Source organism: Megalops cyprinoides, chromosome 22 (genome assembly GCF_013368585.1).
Source record: "Megalops cyprinoides isolate fMegCyp1 chromosome 22, fMegCyp1.pri, whole genome shotgun sequence".
NCBI lineage: Eukaryota > Metazoa > Chordata > Actinopteri > Elopiformes > Megalopidae > Megalops > Megalops cyprinoides.
Window position 1 is genome coordinate 7630529 of NC_050604.1, and position 23078 is coordinate 7653606.

Sequence of the window (23078 nt, forward strand, 5' to 3'; positions counted from 1 at the left end):
TGTAGATTATATTTCTCACGTTTTTGTGGATATGGACACAGCTCTGGTCACAGGAGGAGCAGAGGAGAAACAGGGCTGCTCTGCTCTGGTCCTTTAGGGCCACAGTCCAGCACTCTCTAAACCATTGACTCTCAGAACAAGAGGAGAAGCTTGATTGGCTCAGGCAAGGCAGTGATTGTTCAGATCAGGTGTTAAAGTGCCTGGCAGGAATCCAAGCTTCTAAGCGCAGTGATCAGGTCTGAATAGCCCTTGTTGCATGTGGGGGTTTGCTCCAAACCCTTCAGATAAGCTCCACATAAATACCACTTTTATCACACTTGTCTGAATGGGCGCAAGATTTGTTGAGATAAGGTCATGAATAATGTGAATTTGTGTTTGAGTTACAGGAGAGGCACAGCATTGTGGTCCTCTGCGTGCTGCTTTGAGCCTCCCAGTCTGCATGTTAGCATAGCACAGCCAACCAGCATTTCTCTGGAGTCCACAGCCCGCTGTTGCTCTGCCATTGTGTCAGCACTTGGCTGGTCCAGCTCTCCCTTGCTCACGGTGCCCAATTCTTAATCGGTGTAAGCAGAGGCTTCATTCTGCGGTTTGTTCAGTCATGGTTGAGTAATAGAGAAACCCACATGCAGTTGAGTAACACGCCCGCAGCTGTGTGCTTATTGCGTGTGCATATTCTGTTTGTGCAGCCTGCTGGGCAGGTGAGTAAATTAACAGGCACGAGCGCAGTTTCAGGTAAATAACGCAACAGCGTAAGTCAACAACACCGCCTTTATTTTGGAGGCCTTTTTGGCCGAACATTCGCTTGTGTTGGCGAGTTTCGTGTGTCGGTTTGAATTTGCTGTGGTGCAGTTCAAATAATGGATCAAGATGACTTGGAGTCGTAATGCAAGGATGAGCTTAAAACTCAGATAATGTGTAACTGTTTCCAAATGGATGGGGTGGAAGTAGCGTTTGTATGCAGAAATAGGCCTGCAGCTATTTTTTTAAATCTATTTTTGTGCTTGGGAGGGAGGCAGAGGAAGAGTGTTTAGAAACGCTGCTTCTCAAAGCTGCATCCCTGCAGGTTAAATTAGCTTCCTTTCTGGGAATATGATAAATCTGGCCGATGTTTCTGAGTCAAGTCCGATTCGGCAATTCCATTCATTGATGGGAGGGAAGGAGTCTGTTAGCCGTTGTTGGCCCTCACCTCCAGTTTGCTTAGTCAACATCATTATTCGAACAGGAAATCACCTCACCTGTTGCTCCAGCTGTAAGTCTTTTGCAAGCTGAAGGAGAGGTGGGTGGATTGGAGTTACCCATCTATAAGTGAGTAGCTTGCACGTTCAAGAGTTTTGTTGTTGTGGCACCCAGCCATTCCATTCCAGTATATAGTTGTGTTCTGGAGCTATAGCATCAGAATAGACCCTTCAGACATCTGAATATTATCAGCATGCACCGTATGCCTCAAGGGGTCACCTGCAACCTGATGGTATTGATGCTGTAGCGTAATCAAAGTCTACTCTGAAGGGTAAGTGAAACGGGGCTGCCTGCATATCGACCCCCCTGTGACATGCCTGGCCAATCAGTCTGCTCTTGGGCCTCTGCTGTATCCTCCTCACGCTTTTGTGGCCTGTGGGGTGTCTGTTAAAATATAACATGGTGCCACCTAAATCCGATATTTCTCATTGAGTGCATTATACATGAAGGTTATTTTACTCCGCATCTGAAAACTGTTAAATGGGCTAATTTAATTTAAATTGTAGGCCTGCCTGTGGGATGCATTGATCATTTTAATTTGATTGTCACAACGGATCATCATGATAACTGATTGCTATTTCTCAGGTGGGTAGTACATTTAATAACATTTAACAATGACAGTTTTTGGAGATACAGTTTTACTTATGCAATAGTTATTGTACCTTGTACTTTCTACATGAGCTTTGTGAATTTTGAGGACTTCATTACATCCCTCCTTATCACAAGCTTTAATGCTTAGTGAGTTGATACATCTGCATACAGTTATGTCAGTTCAGCGAAGATTACATTAGAGCTGCTTAGGAAATGCTCTTGTCCATATCGTACCTACATATCGTGTTATTTTTACATGTTATGTATATTTAAACAGCAACATATTTACTGAGGTCAGGTTAAAAACTGCATGCAAGGACACAGCAGCAGGTCCCCATGGGGGACTCGAACCAGCAACTTTATGGTTACAAGGCCTATTCATCTACACTACACCACTGCCATAGTCAAGATCACAGATAATCCACCAATCTAAAAGGAATAGTTAATTACACAGACAGGTGTTATTAGAAGGGTGGTAACAGCGATGATTCATGGTGCCTCAGGTCAAATAGGCCGTTGTGCAACCCAGCGGTCGCGTGCAAATAAGGAAGAATCGCATTTTAGGACGCGTGCACGTCACCTCCCCCCGTGTCTTCGCCAGGCGCTTGAAGTTTCCCGACACCAGCTATCAAACGACCCACGCCGTCACATCGATTGCGAGTCGCGCTCTGGCGGGCAGGGCCAGTCCCCTGGGGCGTCCCGACGGCAATCTCCTATCGATTTCCCCTTAACCTATATCTGCGGGTTAATCCAATTAGGGGCACGGATTTGCCAACTTGAGCGCAATCCAACTATCCGAAGCAGTGACATGCTGTTGTCGTTATGCAAGAGCCGCTAACACTTCTGCAAAGTGTGGATCTACACGGGATGGCTATTAAATGTACATTTAATATTCATACGTTTAATAACATATTCAGGGTTTCAGTGAGCATTTCAAGCACAGCATTAGGCCAGGAAGGTGAACCCTAGTCCCTTAAAAACTGCTGTTTTGGGATCTCCTGCATGGTGTACTATTTTTGATGCATGATTGACACTCTCATTGAAGATGTGCTTGAAGTGAAGCATGCAGTGTGAATGCAGCAGGTATATGTTTTGTAGCCTTTTATCTTTTATCTTTTATCTGATTGACAACATTGCTATTGCTTTTCCATTAACCAGTCACATGTCATGATATGAGTCAGATACTTGAACAGTGAAACAATTCCTTTTGGAAATGGCAAATTATGAATATCAATATTTCAAAAGCTCCGCTTCCTCATTATTCTTACTCTCTTTCTCTACCACCAGTATCAAGAATGGGGAGTGAAACCATTTTAAGAGGAAGTCTTACATTGGCCATAAAATATCTAAAGAACTTCAGTTTGCTGCATCCTAAAGAAGACTGTGAACTTAATATTCTGCTTAAGCAGTGCCTTTGATGAGAGAAACTTGTTTGAACTTTTCTTTTGTATGTTATAAGGGAATGATTTGCAAAAGCTCAGAGTCCTTTGCTTCAGCTACAGATCCAGAGGGTGATTTGAAGGTCTCATCCAGCTCTGCCAAGAGGCCCACATGAGAGGCCTTCAGTGGGAAGTGGGCATCAGTGCTCTCACCCCTGCTGTACGGTGTATCAGGCATAGATTTAATTACCAGTGGGTGTCAGGAGCCTGAGGGAGTAGCTAGAGGGGGGCCTTTCTCTGAGTCAGTCAGACAAGCTTAGGTGACTAACTTGCTGCCTGTTGGCTGCTTGCCAGACAGATTCTGCTCCTACCTCCCTCTGTACCTTCCCATGAGGTAAAATTCAGCAATAACAACAAAGAGCAACAAATGATTAAAACAGAAAACAAGTCCCTCTGGTCCTCTGCATTTGGAATTTAAGAATTTAAGGGTCAACCTTGACTGCATCAACCCACCCTCATACCAAAAAAAGTTTGTTCATACCAAAAAATGTGTCATTGTGGGGGTTAGGTCTGTGGGATGTACAATTTCACCATACAGTACTGCTTGAAAGTTTGTGAACCCTATGGGGATGGTCATTATTTTTGTATATAATATTAAAATAAGCTTAGAAATTCTTTATCTAAACCCCAATTTGAAATAATGACACAAACAAAAATATAAATATATACCCTTTCATTGTTGAACAAAAGTGGTAAATGTAACAAAAATTCAGATTTAATGTTTGCAAAAATGTGAAGCCCTTCAGTCAATACCTTGTGGCACCTCCATTAGCAATGATAACTCTGTAGTTACAATGAGTAAATGTCTCCTAAAGCCTCCCAAAGGGGTTCGCATACTTTCCAGCAGCAAAAGAGCAGCATTGACATCTGCAAGTAATGAAATTGCATGTTGATGATGATTTTTTTTAACCAATGAATTGTGGAAACCCTGTCACATGAGTAGACAGTTATGATGCTGAGGAGGTGTAATCTCAAACAGCGGCGTGACCATTCAAGTGGGTTTCTGGCCAATGGAGTCCACCCACTGGCAGTGCTCATTGGATGGTGTGCATAGTGGGCAGGGCCTCTTTAAAAGGCTCTGTGCAAACAGAAGTGTTTTTGGTTAGACGTACTACGCTGTGTGTGACTCATCAACTCACTTTCAAAAATGTGTATTTTCAAATATAGTACTTATCACCTGATTTATTATTTGCTTCACAGATGACCTGTCATAGCTTTAACTTTCCAAAATCTAAAAGTTTGGCTAAAACTACACAAAATGTAAAATGTAGTGAGACATCACACCCCATGATTGATACTGGCCCCAGATCAGTTTCAACTCTTATGGATTGGATTGGATCCGTTTTGTATCATTTTTTTCTCCCAGCTTGCTTGTGTTAGTCTTTATCCCTTTATAGGTGAGAATGTTGACTGTAGCAGTCCAGGCTAAGTTCAAGGGTAGAGCAATTCATGTGGAAATCAAATAGGGATCTATGGGGCTTAATACAGGGTCTCATCGAAGCAGGTAAAAAAGAAACACACTTCATCTTGATATCTTCCACATTGATAGCACCACTGCACGTCAGCCACATGGCAAACCCAGCCTTTCTCATGGAAGAACCTCTCACCTTGACATGAGGTCAGGATCGACTCCATAAATCCTGATGTGGCAGCTCATACCTGTTGGCTGTGCCACAGGTCTGTAACTTCAATAGGCTGAAACCAGCTTGTTTTACGGTCCAATGAGCTTGTAAAACACTCAGGTTCTCTGTGGCTGAGCCTTATTAGTCACCGCTCCTCAGGGCGAGCTGCAAGGGACTACGCAACAAATTAGTGACCGCCTTCGGTGCCGGGGCCCGGCCCCCCAAATTCACGGATCCCAGCCCCAGGCTGCCACACGGTGCCCCCGCCAATGCCGTGTTGTCACGGTTACCACACGGTCGCCTCACTCCTTGGAAAGGCAATCAAGCAGACATGTCCAGATGCCCAAGTGAGAGTTGACGGTGTCCTGAAATACCCTTTTAAAAGAACAAAAAACCTACACATCGCTACCTTTATGTGACCTGAATCCGTTGCGACCTGGAGGGAAATTCAACCTTTCCTGGACTGGAGTTTTACTCTCCATGTTGGATGGCAAAGCTGCTCTGTCTCCCATTCCTGGTATCCAGGGCAGGCAGTTCTTTGTGTTTTCGGCAACCTGTATTGTTCATGCATAAAAAAGCTCACCACACCAGTGAACACCATTCACTGTCTTCAAAACACCTGGATGCAGAAGGGAGGCATGCTGTCGGCACGCCAGTGAAGGTTATTTGAAGGACAGAGAATAATGCCTTTTATATTAGAAAGCTGTCCATTTTCTATATATATTTTTTTACATTTACAAAGTGGGAATGCACACTTGTGGGGGTGGGGGTACTGCCACTAAAACACTCTGAATTATTAATGTAGTGAGAGATCACGCAGAGGCTTGGAACCCTGCCAGTGCTTCTGCTGGATGCAAAGAGTGATCGCTTGATTAAAATGCATAACTCAGGGCGGCCAGAAACTTTGTCACGAGCTGAGAAAGCACTCGCTCAACCTTAATGAATGCCGGTGCTGTAAATTCCCAGAGTAGCTAACCTGCTTGACAGCCAGAGCTCACGGTGGGCCTATGATTAAAAAAGTGATGGAGAGATGTTTCGTGGTTTAGAGTGTGAGGTGCTCTTGACCTTCAGACAGAGGCAAACTCGCCGAAAGCTGATTGCGCTGTTGCTGATGCGCCTTTGAAATAGGCAAAGTTTGAGGGGAGTCCTTGGGTACCTTTTGACCTCTGAGTCCCAGCTTTGAAGAGTTGTTTTGGGTATGGCTGGCCGGTGTTGCTTGCATTAATGTGCTCTTGAAACTCTTATTGGTAGGAATGAGGCAAAATACCATAGTGCCAGATTTCGCAAACTCAGAAAATGTTGCTGAAATTTGTGAAATCAAATTTCCATGCAGCTTTGATCTGTCTAGAATGTGCTGTGCATTTTCCCCACAAGAACCATGTCAGTGGAATTTTTCTTGCTTCATTTTCTGTCTGTTACTCCTGTTGAATGTTATCTGTATTAATTTGAACAGCTTCTTCCTAATAACACCATATGATGCCACGGTTAGCTGAGAAAGACTGCAGAATGGCAAGGGAGGGAATATCTTTTTATGATAATTTTATTATCACAAATTCCATTTCACAAAACCTGCGGTATCCTGAGTTGAGTGTGTTGTCTCATGCCTGATTATTGGTGGAATTAGCTGGGATCTGGTTATTGTGGAGATGTCCCTGGGTTCGAGCGTCTGCTAAGTAAGTGAACAATAATAATGAAAACAATGCTATCTCTCTCTCTCTCCCTCTCCCTGTTTCCTTTCAGTCACATGACGCCATACCCATGATGCATAGCTAACGCCGCCACGCACCTGCTGGAATAGAGGTGGCAGCCAGACCATCCACGATAAACATATGGCGGCGCTGGGGGTAAGCCTTTCCATCGCGTTAGTATCCCGTGTGGGATTTGTGGACTTGCACGGCTGCATTTTCCTCAGTGACCTACATGGATTAGCTTCTACGTTTTATCCATTTATACAGCTGGGTATTTACTGAGGCAGTCAGGTTAAGTACCCTAGCGTAACGTCCCCTTAGGGATTTGAACATATGACCCTCTGAGTGTGAACCCAGTTCCTTCACCACTACAGGATGCCACCGCATTATTTTCTCTGCTCCAGGTACTTACTTTACAACTGAGAGGTGGTTTTTCTTGCCCCACCCCCGAATTCGAACCCTGAATTATATACTGCAAAAAAATTGGCTCTGATTCAGGGTTAGTTAATAAGTGCAAACAGTTGCCAACACCACCTTGCTAGTGAAGCCACTGATACATGCTCAGACAGAGTTGCTTCACTAGCAAGGCGTTCACCCCACTTGACAAGCTTGACAAGACAAGCCTGTTTTGGTATAATTTATACTCTAATACACACATTGCACGATCAGCTCAGTGCTCGTGACCAGACCAGCTTCTTAAAAATTTGGGTGGATTACTCACAAATGGAAAACAGGAACTGCTGAAACGACACCCACGGCCAAGAAAAGGAACCGTTGTTGTCACCCTTGGAATAACGTCTCGCGTGTCTCCTCAAGATTTCTGTTTCTGCTATCGCAAACTCTCACTTCCTGCTTTCTGCGTTCTCGACAACCACAAAGCCCGGCGTCCAAAATTTTGCCTCCGGCTCAGAAGGAAAACTTTCAGTAGGGACTCTTACTGGTGCTCCGGTGTCACAGATACCTGGGAACGCAGCCCAAACTGCGAGGGAGGTGGCTGCGATTTGCAGCTCGGCACCCTGCCTGTCTGGGGAGGGCGGCGCAGTGACTCCCTCTCCTCCCTACGGATGCAGATGTAGCGTGTCCCTCCCTGGCCTGGGCACCTGCCAGCCACAGTGTACAAACACATGTTTGTTTCCAATGCAGTGGAACTGGCTTGAAAACAGAGCACAACGACGCCTTCCAGATGCTATCATTAACAGCAAGCCTTTAGCAAGCCTGGAACGTTTTGCCAGGTTAGAAATGATTGGCCGTTATCTCTCCCATATGGTGAGTGATGGTGCCCTGATGGAGTCTCGACCTGGCATAGCAGCCACACAAAGGACGCTTTTCTCTTGATAAGCAGTGTCCTATTAGTTCCTTTTCTCTTTTTCCTTCTTGAGTTTGACCGGGATTGACATTCAAAAGGTTAGGTCTCCTCTTCGTGCATGTCCAGTCACCAGTGCCCTGTCTGTCTAATGATTTGATATACTGCTTAAGCAACAGTCAAATCCACTTGAGTATATCGCATTCAGTTACATCTGATGAGTTGATCAAACAGATGCCAAAAATATAATCAGTCCACAAAAAAGGATTACTGTACTACTTTCAAAACACGCATGTTATGCGACCCACTGACTCTCTCAGTGGTCATTTTAAGACATTCACCGTTGTACAGGGAGCACGGGCTGCTTCCAATCACGGTTGGTCAGTTCTTTCTCAGTGAAACCAAATAGGTTAGAAACACATTTTGATTAATTTGCTTATAAGAAATCGGCCCTTTTTAGGATGTTTTGCGCATCTTATATTTATTATTTCCATTTATGTGATGCAAATTTTTACCAAGCATTTAAAGATAAGTACTTTGAAGCTGTATTTGTATGCAGTTAAGGTCAGTGTTTTTGCATGTAGGTGGTCACTTGACCCTTGCTTTCAGGTCTCTCTCTCTCTCTCTCTCTCTCTCTCTCTCTCTCTCTCTCTCTTTCTCTCTCTCTCTCTTTCTCTCTCTCTCTCTCTCTCTCTCTCTCTCTCTCTCTCTCTCTCTCTCTCTCTCTCTCTCTCTCTCTTTCGCCCTGTGTCTCTGCCCAGAACTCCGACATGCTGACCAGGAAGATCAAGCTGTGGGACATCAACGCCCACATCACCTGTCGCCTGTGCGAGGGCTACCTGATCGATGCCACCACGGTTACGGAGTGCTTGCACACCTGTGAGTATCAGGCATGCTCACGCTCTTGGGCACGCTCACATCTTAAGAGTGCAGCACATCCACGGATGCCCTACAACAGAGGTTTTCAACCTTTTTGGGGCTAAGGCACATCAAAGGTCAACTCAGCACGTCAAGGCACACCAACTTAAAGTTGGTTACCGATTATGAAGAATGTCACACACATTATGATAGGCTATAATGTCATTAGCGAGATTTGATCCATACTGCACTACAGCAGACTGTCAAATAATTATCAAACAGATAGTTAAATCAGACAGGCAATTGTATAATTTATTAAAAATGCACTGAAGTTCACTGGAGCAAGAACTTGTCTGGCATCATTATCAGCAACATACTAAAATAAAATAAACAAAATAAAACAAAACATTTCTCCATTAACCCTTTCGCACGTACGGTCACACCGGTGTGATTTGCCGTTTAGCGCGTATGCTAAAACCGGTGCGATTAGAACACTAGATTGGAAAAATTCTGACTAATTTTAGCTTTGAGGAAACGGCTACATAGTATAAAAATAAGTTACGCGCAGAAGGGTTAATAGCACAATATAAAACATCGGTCTTTTCACAGAGTATAACACACACATTTATATAAAATTCCACGGCACACTGGTTGAGAACCACTGCTCTACAACATGACCAGATATCCAGCTCCTGCTTTCCTTTTGTCCTCCCTGCTTCCTTATCCAGAATGTTCCAGTACTGTCTGTGTTACTTTACTAGCCGTGGTCATTTTGCTTCCAGCCACGCCCCTTAAACATTGTTCATAACGGGCCAGCGAATCAGAGCACTTACAGCTTCAACAATTGTACAGAACATTCGGTGTGAAGCCAAGGGAGCTACATATCTGGTCCATATACAGAACATTTGTGGGACAGCACTCGAGGCAAGCTGCACAGCTTTAAACACAGAGGATGCCATCTTTTAAAGGCTGATGATCTCTGTAGTTTCTGTGTTGTTATGCTGACATGACAAACCTTTGAACCCGTGCTTATGGGTTCTTTACTGCTTGGACAGGTATTGCAGCTCACTGGTTGAGGCCACTGAATCATAAGCAACTGGAATGAAGCTGAACACAGCCTCAAAACTGAACAGATTTTGTGCTTTCCAGTGCAAAAAGTTGTTTGAATTTTAGTGAAATGTTTCAAAGAGAGAATTACACAAAAGATAAACACATGACAGAAAAGAAGAAATTTGTTTGCCACATTTTCTCCTTGGCGTGTTGCTGAGAATTCCTCCACAGTGCATTGCTCTCCATGACAACCAGGATTTGCTGTGCAGTCTCTGCTCGTGGATTGTGTGAGAATAATGTTTTGTCTGGGTCTGTGTCTGCTTCTTGCCCGTTGCTAGCCTGTTGAGGCCCACAGGTTCAGTTGAGGTGAACGGCAAAGCCTGGTCTGCTCAGTTGCACCCCCTTGTGGTGACATGTTGATGCTGCATCATAAATGTCAGCACCTTAGAGCTGATTGCCAAGTAGAATTTAATTCTTAAAGCTGGGGGACTTGCATTATTCTAAATGATTATTGCAATTTTTGTAGAGGGCAGGGTTATTTTTATTTAACAGTGTCTTTTGAACTTCAGGTGCCATTTTCATCTGCGTGTATGGTTTTGTTTCTTAATTCATTGAACAAAATTGGAGTAGTGAAACAGGTTTACAAATGCACCCTTTGAAGATGTCAAGGCAAACCAGGTTGTTGCTGGAAGTGGTCAGAAGGGGGCACTCTTCCTGCTGGATCCAGTAAATCTAATGCCCATGTGACTGTGCAGTTAGAGGTGAAGTCTTTCAGGAGGAATGTTAAACCAATGTTACGCTGTGGTCATGGAACATTTCGCCGGCTGTTTCAGCTTTGTTCCTGTCTTGCGCTTTTTAAAGCTAATTGAAATTTATTTGTGATTTTTCTCAACATGAGCCTGATAAATCAGGGAGGCAGAGAAGCCAAAAAAGCTACAGGTATGTTGACAATGTCCGGAGAATCGGGTCCGGACATTGTCCGGAGTTGCCCTTTCACACATGTAGCACACAACAGGAGGTTGTCCGTGTCAGACGCGCTCTCAACAACTGGAAATACTCCGTTTGGTTTAGGCGAGGGGCGGCGCCTGGGTAGAGCGTGCAGGAGGCAGGACATGATGCAAAAAGTACGCTGCGGAAATCTCAGTGTTTTGTTTACAGCATATCGAAGATGGCAGACGAGGCTACCGACTCAGCCGTAATGATTTTTTGTGTTGATATCAATGCTACATGTATTTGGACATATCCACAATATCAGCAAAAGAGTGGAAAGCAATATACGCAGGCAGGCATCTTCGTGTAAATGACCCTCGGATGTTTGTATTCTTCCAGTTTCGTGCCAGTTGCATATGACCCTTCTTCTTCACCCTTGGATGTTTGTATTCTTCCGGTTTCGCGCCAGTCGCATGATAGAAACGTCATCAACACGCCCACTCGCCTCCTGTGAATTCTCCAGAAAATGACCTGCTCTATTCACACATGGACTCAATCGGACATTACACATGACTTTGTACTAGGGAGCTGGCAGGGTAAAGTCCGTTTAATGTCCGGTCCGACTGATTCGGACATTTGCGTTCTCACATACAGCTCCTCTGGGTAATGTCTAGATAACTTCAGGGTTGCAGTGCATGTCTGAAAGGGGCTTTTCAGAAGCGCTGCATGACCAGGTTTCAATGGTTGGCCAGACAACGTCCAAGCTAGCTGGTATAGATAACGAGTACAATTTTAGAGATAACTTGCTGCCAACTTCTGCCTGGAGGTGAAGGAGTTCAAGCTGATGGGTGGGAAGGCTTATTTCTCCAGCCTTAGCTGGGCAGCCTGTTCAGTGCATGCATCAATTCTAGACACTCAGCAGGTGTGATGCAGGTGCAGGTACATTGCAGATAAGACGGATGAAAAGGGGGGGAAAAACGCTTCATGTTGAAGTACGTCGGCCTACTTAAAAACAAACATGTCTTTGGTTTCATGTGATATTTACGCTAAGATCAGCCTTCTGCTTCAAGCCTTCATTTTTATGAGAGCTTTGGCTGGAGATGTTTGTGTCTGTGGGCACAGTCGGCATCTGTGCAGTGGTTTATCCAGATGCAGCTGCGCCTCCTGAGGGCAGTGCGGCCAGATGCAAAACCGAGAAGCTCGTTAACGGCGGTTTAAACGGCAGACAGTAGGACCCCTGGCTGAGATGCGGCGTGAGGTCTCTTAAGGTTTTGTTCGATTTGCGTTCCTTCTGTTTTGAATTAAGATGTGCATTAACGCAAAAGATTAACCTTCAGCCATCTTCACATATACTTTACTGACTCTACTACTCTAGAGGTCAGAAGAGCTAGTTTGCTTTTAGTTGGTAGTTGCTAGTTTTATGGCTATAAAACGGCTGGTTCTGTTTTTTTTTTTGTTGTTGGAGATAGTAAATATTTTTCTGTTTCAGTGCATTTGTCAGCCCTGTTACAATGAACCGTTGTGGGTCACAAGCATGTCCACATGAAAATACACTTGTGTGTGAATTATGGGGAACTCGTTATAGTTGTCTGGCTGACAACAGAATTTCATGCTGCATCAGCTAACACGCAACAGCTATGTAAACGGCTGTTACATTGTTCAGGGGTCGTAATGTTGCGGCAATGTTGAGAGAGCGTCTTATGATGTTGGGATTGACTCTGCTGCTGTTGCTGTGGCTTCAAAACTTGAGAAGCCCCAGGTCGATTAAGCCTGACCACTTCCTCTGGGGAGTTGGGGTACTTCCTGTTACCTGTTCCTGTGCTGTAGAGGCAAGCCTGGTTGATCCAACATGAAAGAGATACTAGAGGATGCTGGTCCTCATGAAAATGTTAATGTTGTCAAAATAAGGAATATTTCTGCTTATTGCCAAGAATAAGGATCATACGAGATGTGTCACTTGTTGCATTAATGTAATTGTATACATATTTTATATTATAAAGCACTCGCATGGTGAATATATAGTATATAGTATGAATATATAAGTAAATATTACAGTTACAACAATTTTTAATATAAAGAAATAATTTAACATAAACTGATATAACTCCCCCATGACAAATGTATAGATGGAAGCAAATTAAAAATAGTGAAATAAGTGGATAGCTTTGAAAGCTGGGTGAACAATCATATATGCCATGTAAAGCCCATGGCAAGGAAAAAACCGCCCTACAGAGCAGAGTGACGGGCAGAGGTGTGTAAGGGATTGACAGATTATCCAAGAATGAAATGCCTCCACACAATACTGCCAAACATGTCTGTGGAAGAGCAACAAGAAAGCGCTGTCAAACCTGTCTGGGGTGCAGAAAGGGACCTTGTCATTTAGCGGACACTCTTATCCAGAGCAACTTACATAGATTATAGTTTTTAAATGTTACCCATTTGTACAGCTGGATATTTACTGAGGTAATTCTGGGTTGATTGCCTTGTCCAAGGGTACGGCAGCAGTGCCCCAGCGAGAAATTGAACCAGCAACCTTTTGGTTACAAGCCCTGCTTCTTACCGGTACGCTATACTGCAGCATTATCCCCTGTTTTGAACTTGTTACTGTTGGTAGTGATGCTGGAACCCTTTGGATGTTGAAAGCAGCCGATCGCAAAGCTCCGCAAAGTACTAGTACTTATGTTGCCCACTAGAGGGAGGTGTGTAGTTACAGATGAACTCGAGAAGAAGCAAATTCATAAGGAGATTCATAAGAATGCAGCTCTCATTTTTTCCATTCATTTCCTCTCACCACTGCATTAGAGGGTTTGCATTGTTAATAATACTGGGATGGTCATATTTTAACATGCTGTATCACGAGAAGAGCATTATTGATATGCAGAGCAATGACATAACATTAGCATTGAATAGCAAAAGTCTGAGTCGCTTAAGTGAATATACCCGCAAGCACTGACCCTAGAGCTGTTCTCTTGAAATAACTGTGGTTATTTTTACTGTTACCTTTGTTTTTAGTAGACACCGTGGTCTGGAAGGAGTTGTACGGCTGGATTTTTTACTGAAGTGATTCAAGGTCACAGCTGCAACCCTCTGGTTACTTGCCCCAGTGCTGGACTCCTGTGGCACCCTGCTGCTTTAAAATTAGTGATGAGTTCAGTAATCTGATCCTGGGTCAGTACCTGAGGGGCAGGAGACATAGTGGTAGTTAGGGAAGAGGTGTTGTACTGAGAAGGTTGCAGAGTTTAATCCCAGGTGGGGTGCTGTTGTTGCGCTCATGGGGTTGGTACTTGAGCTTTACAAACAGATGTTCAGAAAATGAAGCTGCTGCTTAAGTCACCCTAGATAGGTGTGGTGTCAATTTAAGTTGAAGATAATAAATACTACTGCTATTAATTATAATATTCAAAGCTCTTTATAATAATGATGCCCAGAGCTCTCTGTAATAGTGCTCTGAACTCTCTACAGTAATGCTCAGACCTCTCTATATACTCAGCTGTCTATAATAATGCTCAGAACTCTCTATGGTAATGATCAGAGCTCTCTATAGTAATGTTGGGGGCTTTCTGTAATATTCATAATCAGAGTTCTCAATGATAATGCTCAGAACAGTCTGTATTAATGATGAGTTCTCTGTAATAGCAATACTCAGAGGTCTCTATAGCAATGCCCAAAGCTTTCTTAACTAATGTTCAGAACTTGTTGTAATCGGTGGGCTCTCTAACCTGCCTCTGTGCTCTGTGCAGTCTGCAGGAGCTGCCTGGTGAAGTACCTGGAGGAGAGCAACACCTGTCCCACGTGCCGCATCGTGATCCACCAGAGCCACCCGCTGCAGTACATTGGGTGAGTGTCAGGGCCCGGGCCCAGGGCAGCCGGAGCAGCTGGAACGGCCGACTGCGTCCGTCTGTGGCCATCTGCATCTGCTCACGTCCATCTGCGCAGCATCGCCCCAGCCAGCCCTGTGAACCCTGATGCTGCACCACCTGGCCGTGCTGTGTCCAAGACCGCAGCTGGGCTGTTCTCTGGAAAACACCCCACTTTACCTCAGTATCACCATGCAACACATGTGTCTTCCTGGAGTGCAACATTTATATGGTCTTTATTGAAAATATGTCGCCAGAGAAAGACCTTTGTCTGACATACCCAACTAATCAGCCATTGTGAGGGAAATTTACAACTCCGTGCAGGGTCCAGATAAATAGTTTCCCTGGGGATGTCATTGCTCGCTTAACAACCCTCAGGTGTCTTTTCAGATGTCTGGCAGAACGCAGACGTGCTGAACGCAGTGGCATCCCGAATGGATTTGAACACCCATGCACAGTCATATTGCGTGCTCTTCTAGACCAAAGGGAGGGTGGAAGTCATTCGTGTCAGTTTGACTCTAACAGACTGCTGATAATGACATGCTCCTGGTCAGGGCCATGAGCCTCGTGGGCTTTTTACACAGCCCTCCTAGAGCCCCTCATTAATGTCCAGAAGGTTAGGAGTTTTATGATCATCCCCAGTCACGAAAAAGCCCCTGCTCTGGCCTCTCATCAGCGCCAGAGAGGAGGTTAGCGGTAATGAAGCACCCCGCTCCGTCCCCAGACACGCACACAAAAGCCAGGCAGTCCCTGCTCTCTGGCTCAAAAGCCATTGTCCAACTGTACTTTCAGCACAAAAGCCCCTTAATTTCACAGCTCGCCCTCAGCAGGCAATTGAAGCATTTTCCAGATTAAAACGTGTTCCAGCAATTTGTCAAACAATTTAGTGGAGGCAGAAAAGGCCAGGCTTGTCTTCAGAAAAAGAAGAGCGGGATAATGAATACGCAGAACAGGAAGACGTGCCTCTTCCCTCTGTCTGTGAAGCTTGTAGGCTCATACACATAAAGAGCGGATGGAAAAAGGAATTCCTTTTTGCTCATTTCACCATCATTCAGCAATTTATTTGAATGGGAAACGGAATGAACCAAAGTGGATTGGTTTCAGCTGAGGCATTGTGAAAGCCAATGGGAATGCCAAACCTGATGATGGGGTTCGAGTGAGTTGTCTTGTGAAATATCGTCCAGCGTCTGTGTTGTAGCCTGAAACCTCTCTCTCCGCATCACATAGTGTGAATGGCTCCGACGTTAGGCTGAGGCCCCAGGGCTTGCCGATTGGCCTTTTACCAGCATTGGTGCTGTGCGCCTGTATAGCCTCATGACAGGGTGCTTGTGTTCTCACACAGGGCATAGTCAGCCCCCCGCCAGAAGTTAATTGGATGGCCACCCCCTCCCCCTGAGTTTGTCGTGTGACCTTTTTCAAACCGCTGCACGCGTGACAGAAAGTGGCTGCCGAGCGGATCGGCAGGGTGTCCTTCACTGTGCACCCGCCTGCCCACCACCCCAAAAGGGCTAATTGGCATCTCCAGTGGAAGGCCCTGATCCTACAATTCAACCTCCTGCCTGTAGAGGTCACTGTCTGCTTGAGCATTGCAATCCACTGTAAAGTCCAAGGCAACAGTGTAGAACCTGCAAGTTATGGAATAATGAAGGTCTAAGGAAAAGATGTACCAGGGTGCCTTTTTATATTTGGGGTTTCATTTTCATGACGTGGTAGCTTGTGATAACTTCAGTCCATAATGCTGCATGTGGATCTTTCTAAGTACATGTATAAAAGGAGCTTTTATAAAACATGAACATATATACCTTGACCTTCTGGACATTTTCTTTGAACTTGGCAACTACTGACAAATGCACACGGCATCCTGCTGTTGGTGGGCGACCCTGCCGCGTTAGTTTCAACATTTTTTCATCATTCGTATCCATGACAGGCCATGACTTTTACTTTCTTTGCAAAAAGTTTTGTGGTGGTTAATACATTCAGCAAATAGAATTGGCAAGAGAAAACGGACAGCAGGTTATATGTATAGAAATATTTTATCAGACAGACCAAAAACAGTCATTGATTTGAACCTGGTGTCACATAATTTAAGTATAGTAGAGCAAATGTAATTTGATCAAGTAGGGCGCAAGCAATTCAAATCGGTAGGTTTCAATAGCTTTCACATGGATGTTAAGCAACACCCCCCCCCCCCCCTTCCCAAGTGCACAAACACGCACACAATTAAAATGGTTTTTAATTTAAATTTTGTTTTTAAAATGGATTTTAATGTTCTCTTTGCCGAAGAAAAAAGGAATCAAACCATTACAGACCCACATAAATTAAAGCTCTATTTTTATCCAACCTGTGTTTCTCACCTATGCATATTAATCTGTCACTCCCTGTTCTTCTCCCTTGGAATTAAAACCTTTTGCTCTCACTTCCTGTCTCGAGCAATTAAGATGCACAAGCAATCAAGTTTCTCCAACCTCCTGATTGAAAAAGGCATCAAGCTGCTTTATCATTAGGCCTTTACAAACTTAATTTCAAAAGTTCACTGATGGCAGCTCAATTTGATGCAGTGTTCCATGTACCCAACTTTTTTTTTCCAAACTATTGTATCTGCATTGTCAAAGTCTACAGGGAAGCACCATACTACAGGTTTAGCCTCTAATGGTAGGCTACTATCTACTATCTACTTATGCATGGCTCACCTCAACATGGGATTGCAAGGGATTGAATGTCCCCTCAAAACAGGATGAGGTTCTCAGCCATTTGCCCTTGGAATGACCTTCCTCAGCTCCAGATTATGCATCACTGTGGTGCATCTGTGCTGTTGCTGGATCAGCAATTTCAAACGCCCTGCCCCCCAAACTGTTTGACTTTGGTCGACCATGAACAGGGCTCGCTGGAGTTTTGACCTGCCTAGTCCATTGTCCTCTACAACCTCAGCATGTGCAACCCTGTTTGGAAGCTGAGTCACAGGAGAATGCAAATGTCAGTTGTTGGACGAGGTGTTCAGCTTCTCGTGCTGCACTAAGGTCACAGAAAATTGGATTTCAGTCTCCTTTTTTCCAATTGAAATTGACATCAATGTTGGTCGTTTGCATGCCAGCCACCAGATCTCAGTGGCACAGTGACAGAGAGGACAGAAAGAGAAGAGAGATGAATAGGCAAGTAAATTAAATTTAAGGCCCATGCACCTGTTCAGCCCTGAAATATGCCTCCTGCTTTGTAATGCAAAGCCAAGACAACACTTTGATCTGTGATCCATCTATGTGTCCATCCACTTGGATCTGTTAGGTCAATCACCATGATATAACCTGACACAGACCCGTATGGGCTGAAACGTTGTTTTGCTCTCTGTCTCACGGTAAGAAACCAACTTATCACCCCTGATCAGCTCACTTGGCAGTTGTACCAAGACCAGATTGAGCCTGTTGGCAATCCAGACGTTGGTTGTTTGAATCTGTGCTATGTTGTAAAATAACTATGACTTAGAATCCACAGGACAATCAACTTCATTCAACCAGAGTTGGGTCAACTTATGTCAGACAGTATTCATTGGATCAGTAGCCCTAAGTGACTTATCGAGCACCTATAAATTACTAGTCTATCCTCACTGAGAGAAATCTGATAACTCACTTGTTTTTTAAATGAATCAAAGACTTCCGTACCAATGATTAGTGGCTGCAAGTGTTCTTACACACATATTAAAGTGAGAAGAAATTGATTTGGATTCTGGTTCTGAATTTCACAAGCTTCTCAGTCCTGTAGCACCATGCGCGTAGTGCATCTGGAATGAATGTTTCGTGATGTTTCGCATTTGACATTTCCTCTCTCCCTTTCTTTTGTAGCCATGACAGAACAATGCAAGACATTGTCTACAAACTGGTGCCTGGCCTTCAGGACGGTCAGTATCTGGACTTAATCTTGCTGTTGTGATCTTGTTTGGTTGCCCTGAATCCATGTTTGTTCACAGTCCATTCTCTTCCCCATGTTCATCTGCACTTAAATCTTATAAGGCCCATTCCTGGAAAATCAAAATCAGCAAATCAATGCTAGCTAGATATTGTTATCAGCATTACATCATTTGTAGTCAATGTCCGTTTACCTCCTAAATTTGATTGGATAAATCAGAGATCAGTGCTGGTCCTTCATTACATTACATTAGTTATACAGCAGATGCTCTTATCCAGAGCGATTTACATAGCATCCATTCATACAGCTGGAGATTTACTGATGCAATTCAGGTTAATTACCTTCCTCAACAGTACAACAGCAGTCCCCCACCAGGGAGCTAAAGTGGTAACCTTTGCCTTACAAGCTGTGCTCATCACCACTACATAAACCCGCTACACTAGCCAGTCTTTATTTAGTTTCTTGAAAGGCAGAGGATATATTTTTATGAACCGTTCATTAATGAGATGACCGTTTATTAATAACCATCACTCAGTAATGAGTTACACTACTACATTCAGGGTGCTTGTATGCATAAACCACTGACATCCCTGAGAATGCCCACTTGCCTTCTAAGGCCGGACATTATTTTCTACCAACAACTACAGCGCAATGCCCCACCCCAATCCCTCCCTCCCAATGAAAGAAATTTGAACTTTTCTCTTTTCCCACAGCGGAAATGAAAAAACAAAGGGAGTTCTACCAGAAGCTGGGGATGGAGGTGCCAGGGGATGTCAAAGCAGAACTGTGTGGAATGAAGACCCAGCAAGATGCTCACCGCAACGGTAGGGTCCCCCGTTTGCTCCGTATCAACGCACTAAACTCTGCCTCTCGCTCAGCATCTTCCTCTGCAGGGGCGGGGACGCCTGGTCCTGGGGTGTTTCAGGTGCTTTTTGATCCACCCAAGTTCTGACACAGCTGGATCAGTTATTACACTAAATCAATGCAGGTGATACGGCCTCAACTGTGAAATGTGTACCTCAAGCACACTGCCACCTGCATTAATTTGGCAAAATAGTTTCTCTCGTTATGAGGTTAAGAGTTTGGAGAGGACAATTATAGTACTGCAGGAAGTGAGTTCCCTACCCCAGCAATACAGTATTCAGCAACTGTATACAATGGGAGTGCATCTAAGGCAGATTGCTTATGCTATTCTTGCCTCTCAAGAGCTTTCAGAAGCTTTGAAAAGTTTGCAGTTAAATCAGTCAGTCATTGTGTGCGGTTCTTCAAACTGCAGATTCAATAGTTAATTCAACTCTTCTACCAGATCTACTATTTCCCCCTACCCTAATAGCCACAGTGCACCAGGATTCAGGACAGGCCAATTTATTGTCTGACTTCCACAGGAAAAGAGATACAGGAATTCCCAGTCAGTTTGCTTTAAGTGAGCTGTTTGCACTTAAAAGTGGGGATTTGATAGAGAATTTAAAAGGGAAGGCTTGATTAAAACTTGTGGTGATACATGATGGCTTTGGGAGTATCATCAAATGTGTGCTCTTAATTAAGTTATTAAAGCAAGGAGGTGGCACTGCCTGAGAAAAAGGGTGCTTTCCGGGGAGCAAGGATTACAATACAGCTCAGACAGGCTTCTTTTCTATCATACCACCACAGAGAGTGAATGGCTCTGGACTAAAAGACTCATTCTCCACCCTCCTCCAAGGCTTTTAACACAACAGCCCATCAGCAAGAACAGACAGAACAGGAGGTGTTACTTAGCAGTACCTCACCACTGTATCACTGTGTCTCTTTGCTAGGATATATGCATCCTTCCCTGAGCGTCGCCCTCTCATCCACTCGTGATGCTGGAATCTGAGTAATTACCTCATCACATGTCAATTTTTTTCAACCGTAATTACATCCTCGAAGCTGATTACTCTAAACAGGGACTCTTGTAATTATAATAATAATAATTCAGGGGATGAAAATAGAGTGTTAATCACGTTGCGGTGATTAAGGATATCCTGCGTTTGAAATGTATACTGTGACTGAGGGAAGTGACAAGAAAATTGCGGGCAGTCAATGTCATTTCCCCAATCCATACTTTTTTTTTTTTTTGGAAAAGCTGCCATTTTGCGAACTTGAACACATCTTTTACCGTGTGCTTGATAGCCTTGGGAATATTGGCTCGGTCAAATTAATAGGTGTCAGGAGGAGTGTAAATTAATCTTACAGCCAAAATGCAATTCACCAGAGCAAATTCACTGTACATTAGTCCCTAAATGTGCTAGTCTCATGTCTGTAATAGACAACACCCAAATTGGTAATAAAGGTTGAGATCAATTCGTCTTCCACCTGCCTGCGTGTTCTGAACCTCCTCATTGAGTACTTCAGACCAGCGATTCAGTAAACATATTCTCGTTTTCTATTACATGACGACACTTTACCGTTTTGCCTCTTGATAACCCAAGGTGACATCAAGTCAGAGGACACCGCCAACAAGGAGACGGGGGAGGAGAAGCGCGAGGAGGATGAGGACTACCACAGAAGTGACGAGCAGGTGCCCATCTACCGCCTCTCCATTACGGCTTACAGTAACCTGGCACGGTTCTTTCCGGATTTTCATGAGTGGACTAGGTTTCTACTTAAACTTTGACATTATACTTAAAAATGACATCACCTGCTCAAAACTGCCTTTATCAGCCTATCTGCAATGGGAGCGTATGCTCCCATTTTTTTACATGGTGAGCGTGTGTGTGCGTGTGTGTGTGTGTGTGTGTGTTTGTTTATGTGTATACATCAAATATAAAATTTGGAAAAAAAAACGTACAGTTTCCCTTGTGTTATGTTAATGAATGAAAATTTAATTATGTCAGGCAGATAATGTATAAAAGTTACATATCCAAGGGTTTGAATATACTAAATCAGTATGGAACTACTTTGAAGTGTTGTGTATACCTTAGTTTAGGTTGGCCAATTTCACAAGTTGTGCAAGTATGTTGAATAGTCATACTTTAGTTTATCATTTGCATTCCATGCAATGCATTCCACCATATTTATTACGTATGCACAGTAGAATAAATTCAGCCCTAGCCTATTTAGAAGCACCGCATTTTTCTGATGGTTCTAGCGCTGTATACCATACTGTAATTACCATAGGGGAGAAAAAAAAGTTTACAGTGCTCATTAACGCCGGTTTTATTGATGAAGGATCGAGATTGCATTAATGGAAAAAAAGCGTTTTTACATATAGCGGGGAAAAGGATTTCTTTTTTTTTTCTTTGAAAGAGCGGCGCAGCACAGGGTGAAGGCCCTGGCCTTTTGATATTCAGGAGAGATGGAGTGTGGGCTGAATGTTTAATGCCGCATTAATGCTGTCTGCACCAAGCACAGTGCAGGACAGATCAGCATTGTTCGAGGGCAGAAAGGAGAGACAGGGACAGACCCCCCCCCCCCCCCCCCCCCGTCATTTCGACAGGTCGCCACAAGCCTTATTTTAAAGGTATAAATAAAGTGGCAGGGGTAAAGCTCACCTGAAGGTGTGGTGACTCGGCACCGTCTGACACACAACCTTGTAGCATCAACAAAGACAAATAGCATCACCTTCGATGAGCGGGTTCAGACTGTGGAAGGAGTGGAGAAATTGTCAGGGCAATTTTGTGATGTATTGTGTTTATAATTGTTCCTAAAGCACAAAGACACCCCCCCCCAAGGTTTCCAGCGCTTTCTGCGTGAATAAGAAAGATGTCACGAATGCAGCACGCGTACATATTACTCTTATGTGAGATGCAGGGAGAGGAAAATTCAAAGCACATTAGTCAGTTAAATGCATGTGTCACATGCGTCACGGTGTTTTGAAACTGTGACTGATTGCACATTGTGCAAGCACACAGCCAATCCAATCTTAATCACATTAACGCAAATGCTGTTCCTTCCTAGTCCTGTAACTTCTTCCATCCTCCATACCTTTCTGTATATAGGCTTTAATCAAATTAATGCAAGGAGTAGGGCAGGAATTCACCTGCCTGATGTAGATGTTTTATTTAGGTAAAAGCGTGCTGCCATTGAGCCCAAAAACATCATTTAGATTATGGGTCTGGGCGCAGTGGAAATTCTATTTATTATTTTCATCGCATTACAGTCATTTCTGCGTTCTGCAAGAGCAAAGTAGCCGTTGAGCCTAATAAAGACAGAGATCATGTTGCTAATGTCCTTGAACACTGGCTGTTCAGTTGCAGCACCAGTTATGTATCTGATTCCTTGTGTTATTGTTATTATCGTTGTTGTTGTTGTTATTATATGTGTTGTGGATGTTTAATTTTAAATTCGTAGGCAAGCAGAAACACGTTTTACGACCTTGACCTTGCGGCGGAAAACAGTTTGACACGCAAGCCCAAACGAGCCTTTCGAGCAGACGGTTCACGCTTCCTTGTTGTTCTGTGAAAGAACAAAGTGCTGTCCTCCTGCATTAGAAACCTGCTGCATTAGAGTTTTTTAAACATAATTGTATCAGCAGGGCGAAGTGCAGCTCTGCCTGGGCAATCAGCTACCATTACTGTCACAGGGAATGGCAAGGCACTCTTAATGCCTTTTGAGAGCTTGTCCTCTTCCTGTTGCTGAGTGCCCGCCCA

The 23078-nt window shown here is 44.0% G+C and overlaps 1 protein-coding gene across 1 annotated transcript in view; it reads left to right on the forward strand.

Moving 5' to 3' along the window:
• Nucleotides 1-23078, forward strand: part of LOC118769795 (polycomb group RING finger protein 3-like) — a 47191-nt gene that overhangs the window by 19335 nt on the left and 4778 nt on the right. Inside the window, exons 2-7 of the mRNA XM_036517119.1 lie at nt 6629-6732; nt 8641-8758; nt 14458-14554; nt 18408-18463; nt 19185-19295; nt 20919-21007. Of these exons, the coding sequence (XP_036373012.1) occupies nt 6718-6732; nt 8641-8758; nt 14458-14554; nt 18408-18463; nt 19185-19295; nt 20919-21007 (486 nt within the window). The 5' untranslated portion in view covers nt 6629-6717. The remainder of the gene's footprint in view (nt 1-6628; nt 6733-8640; nt 8759-14457; nt 14555-18407; nt 18464-19184; nt 19296-20918; nt 21008-23078) is intronic.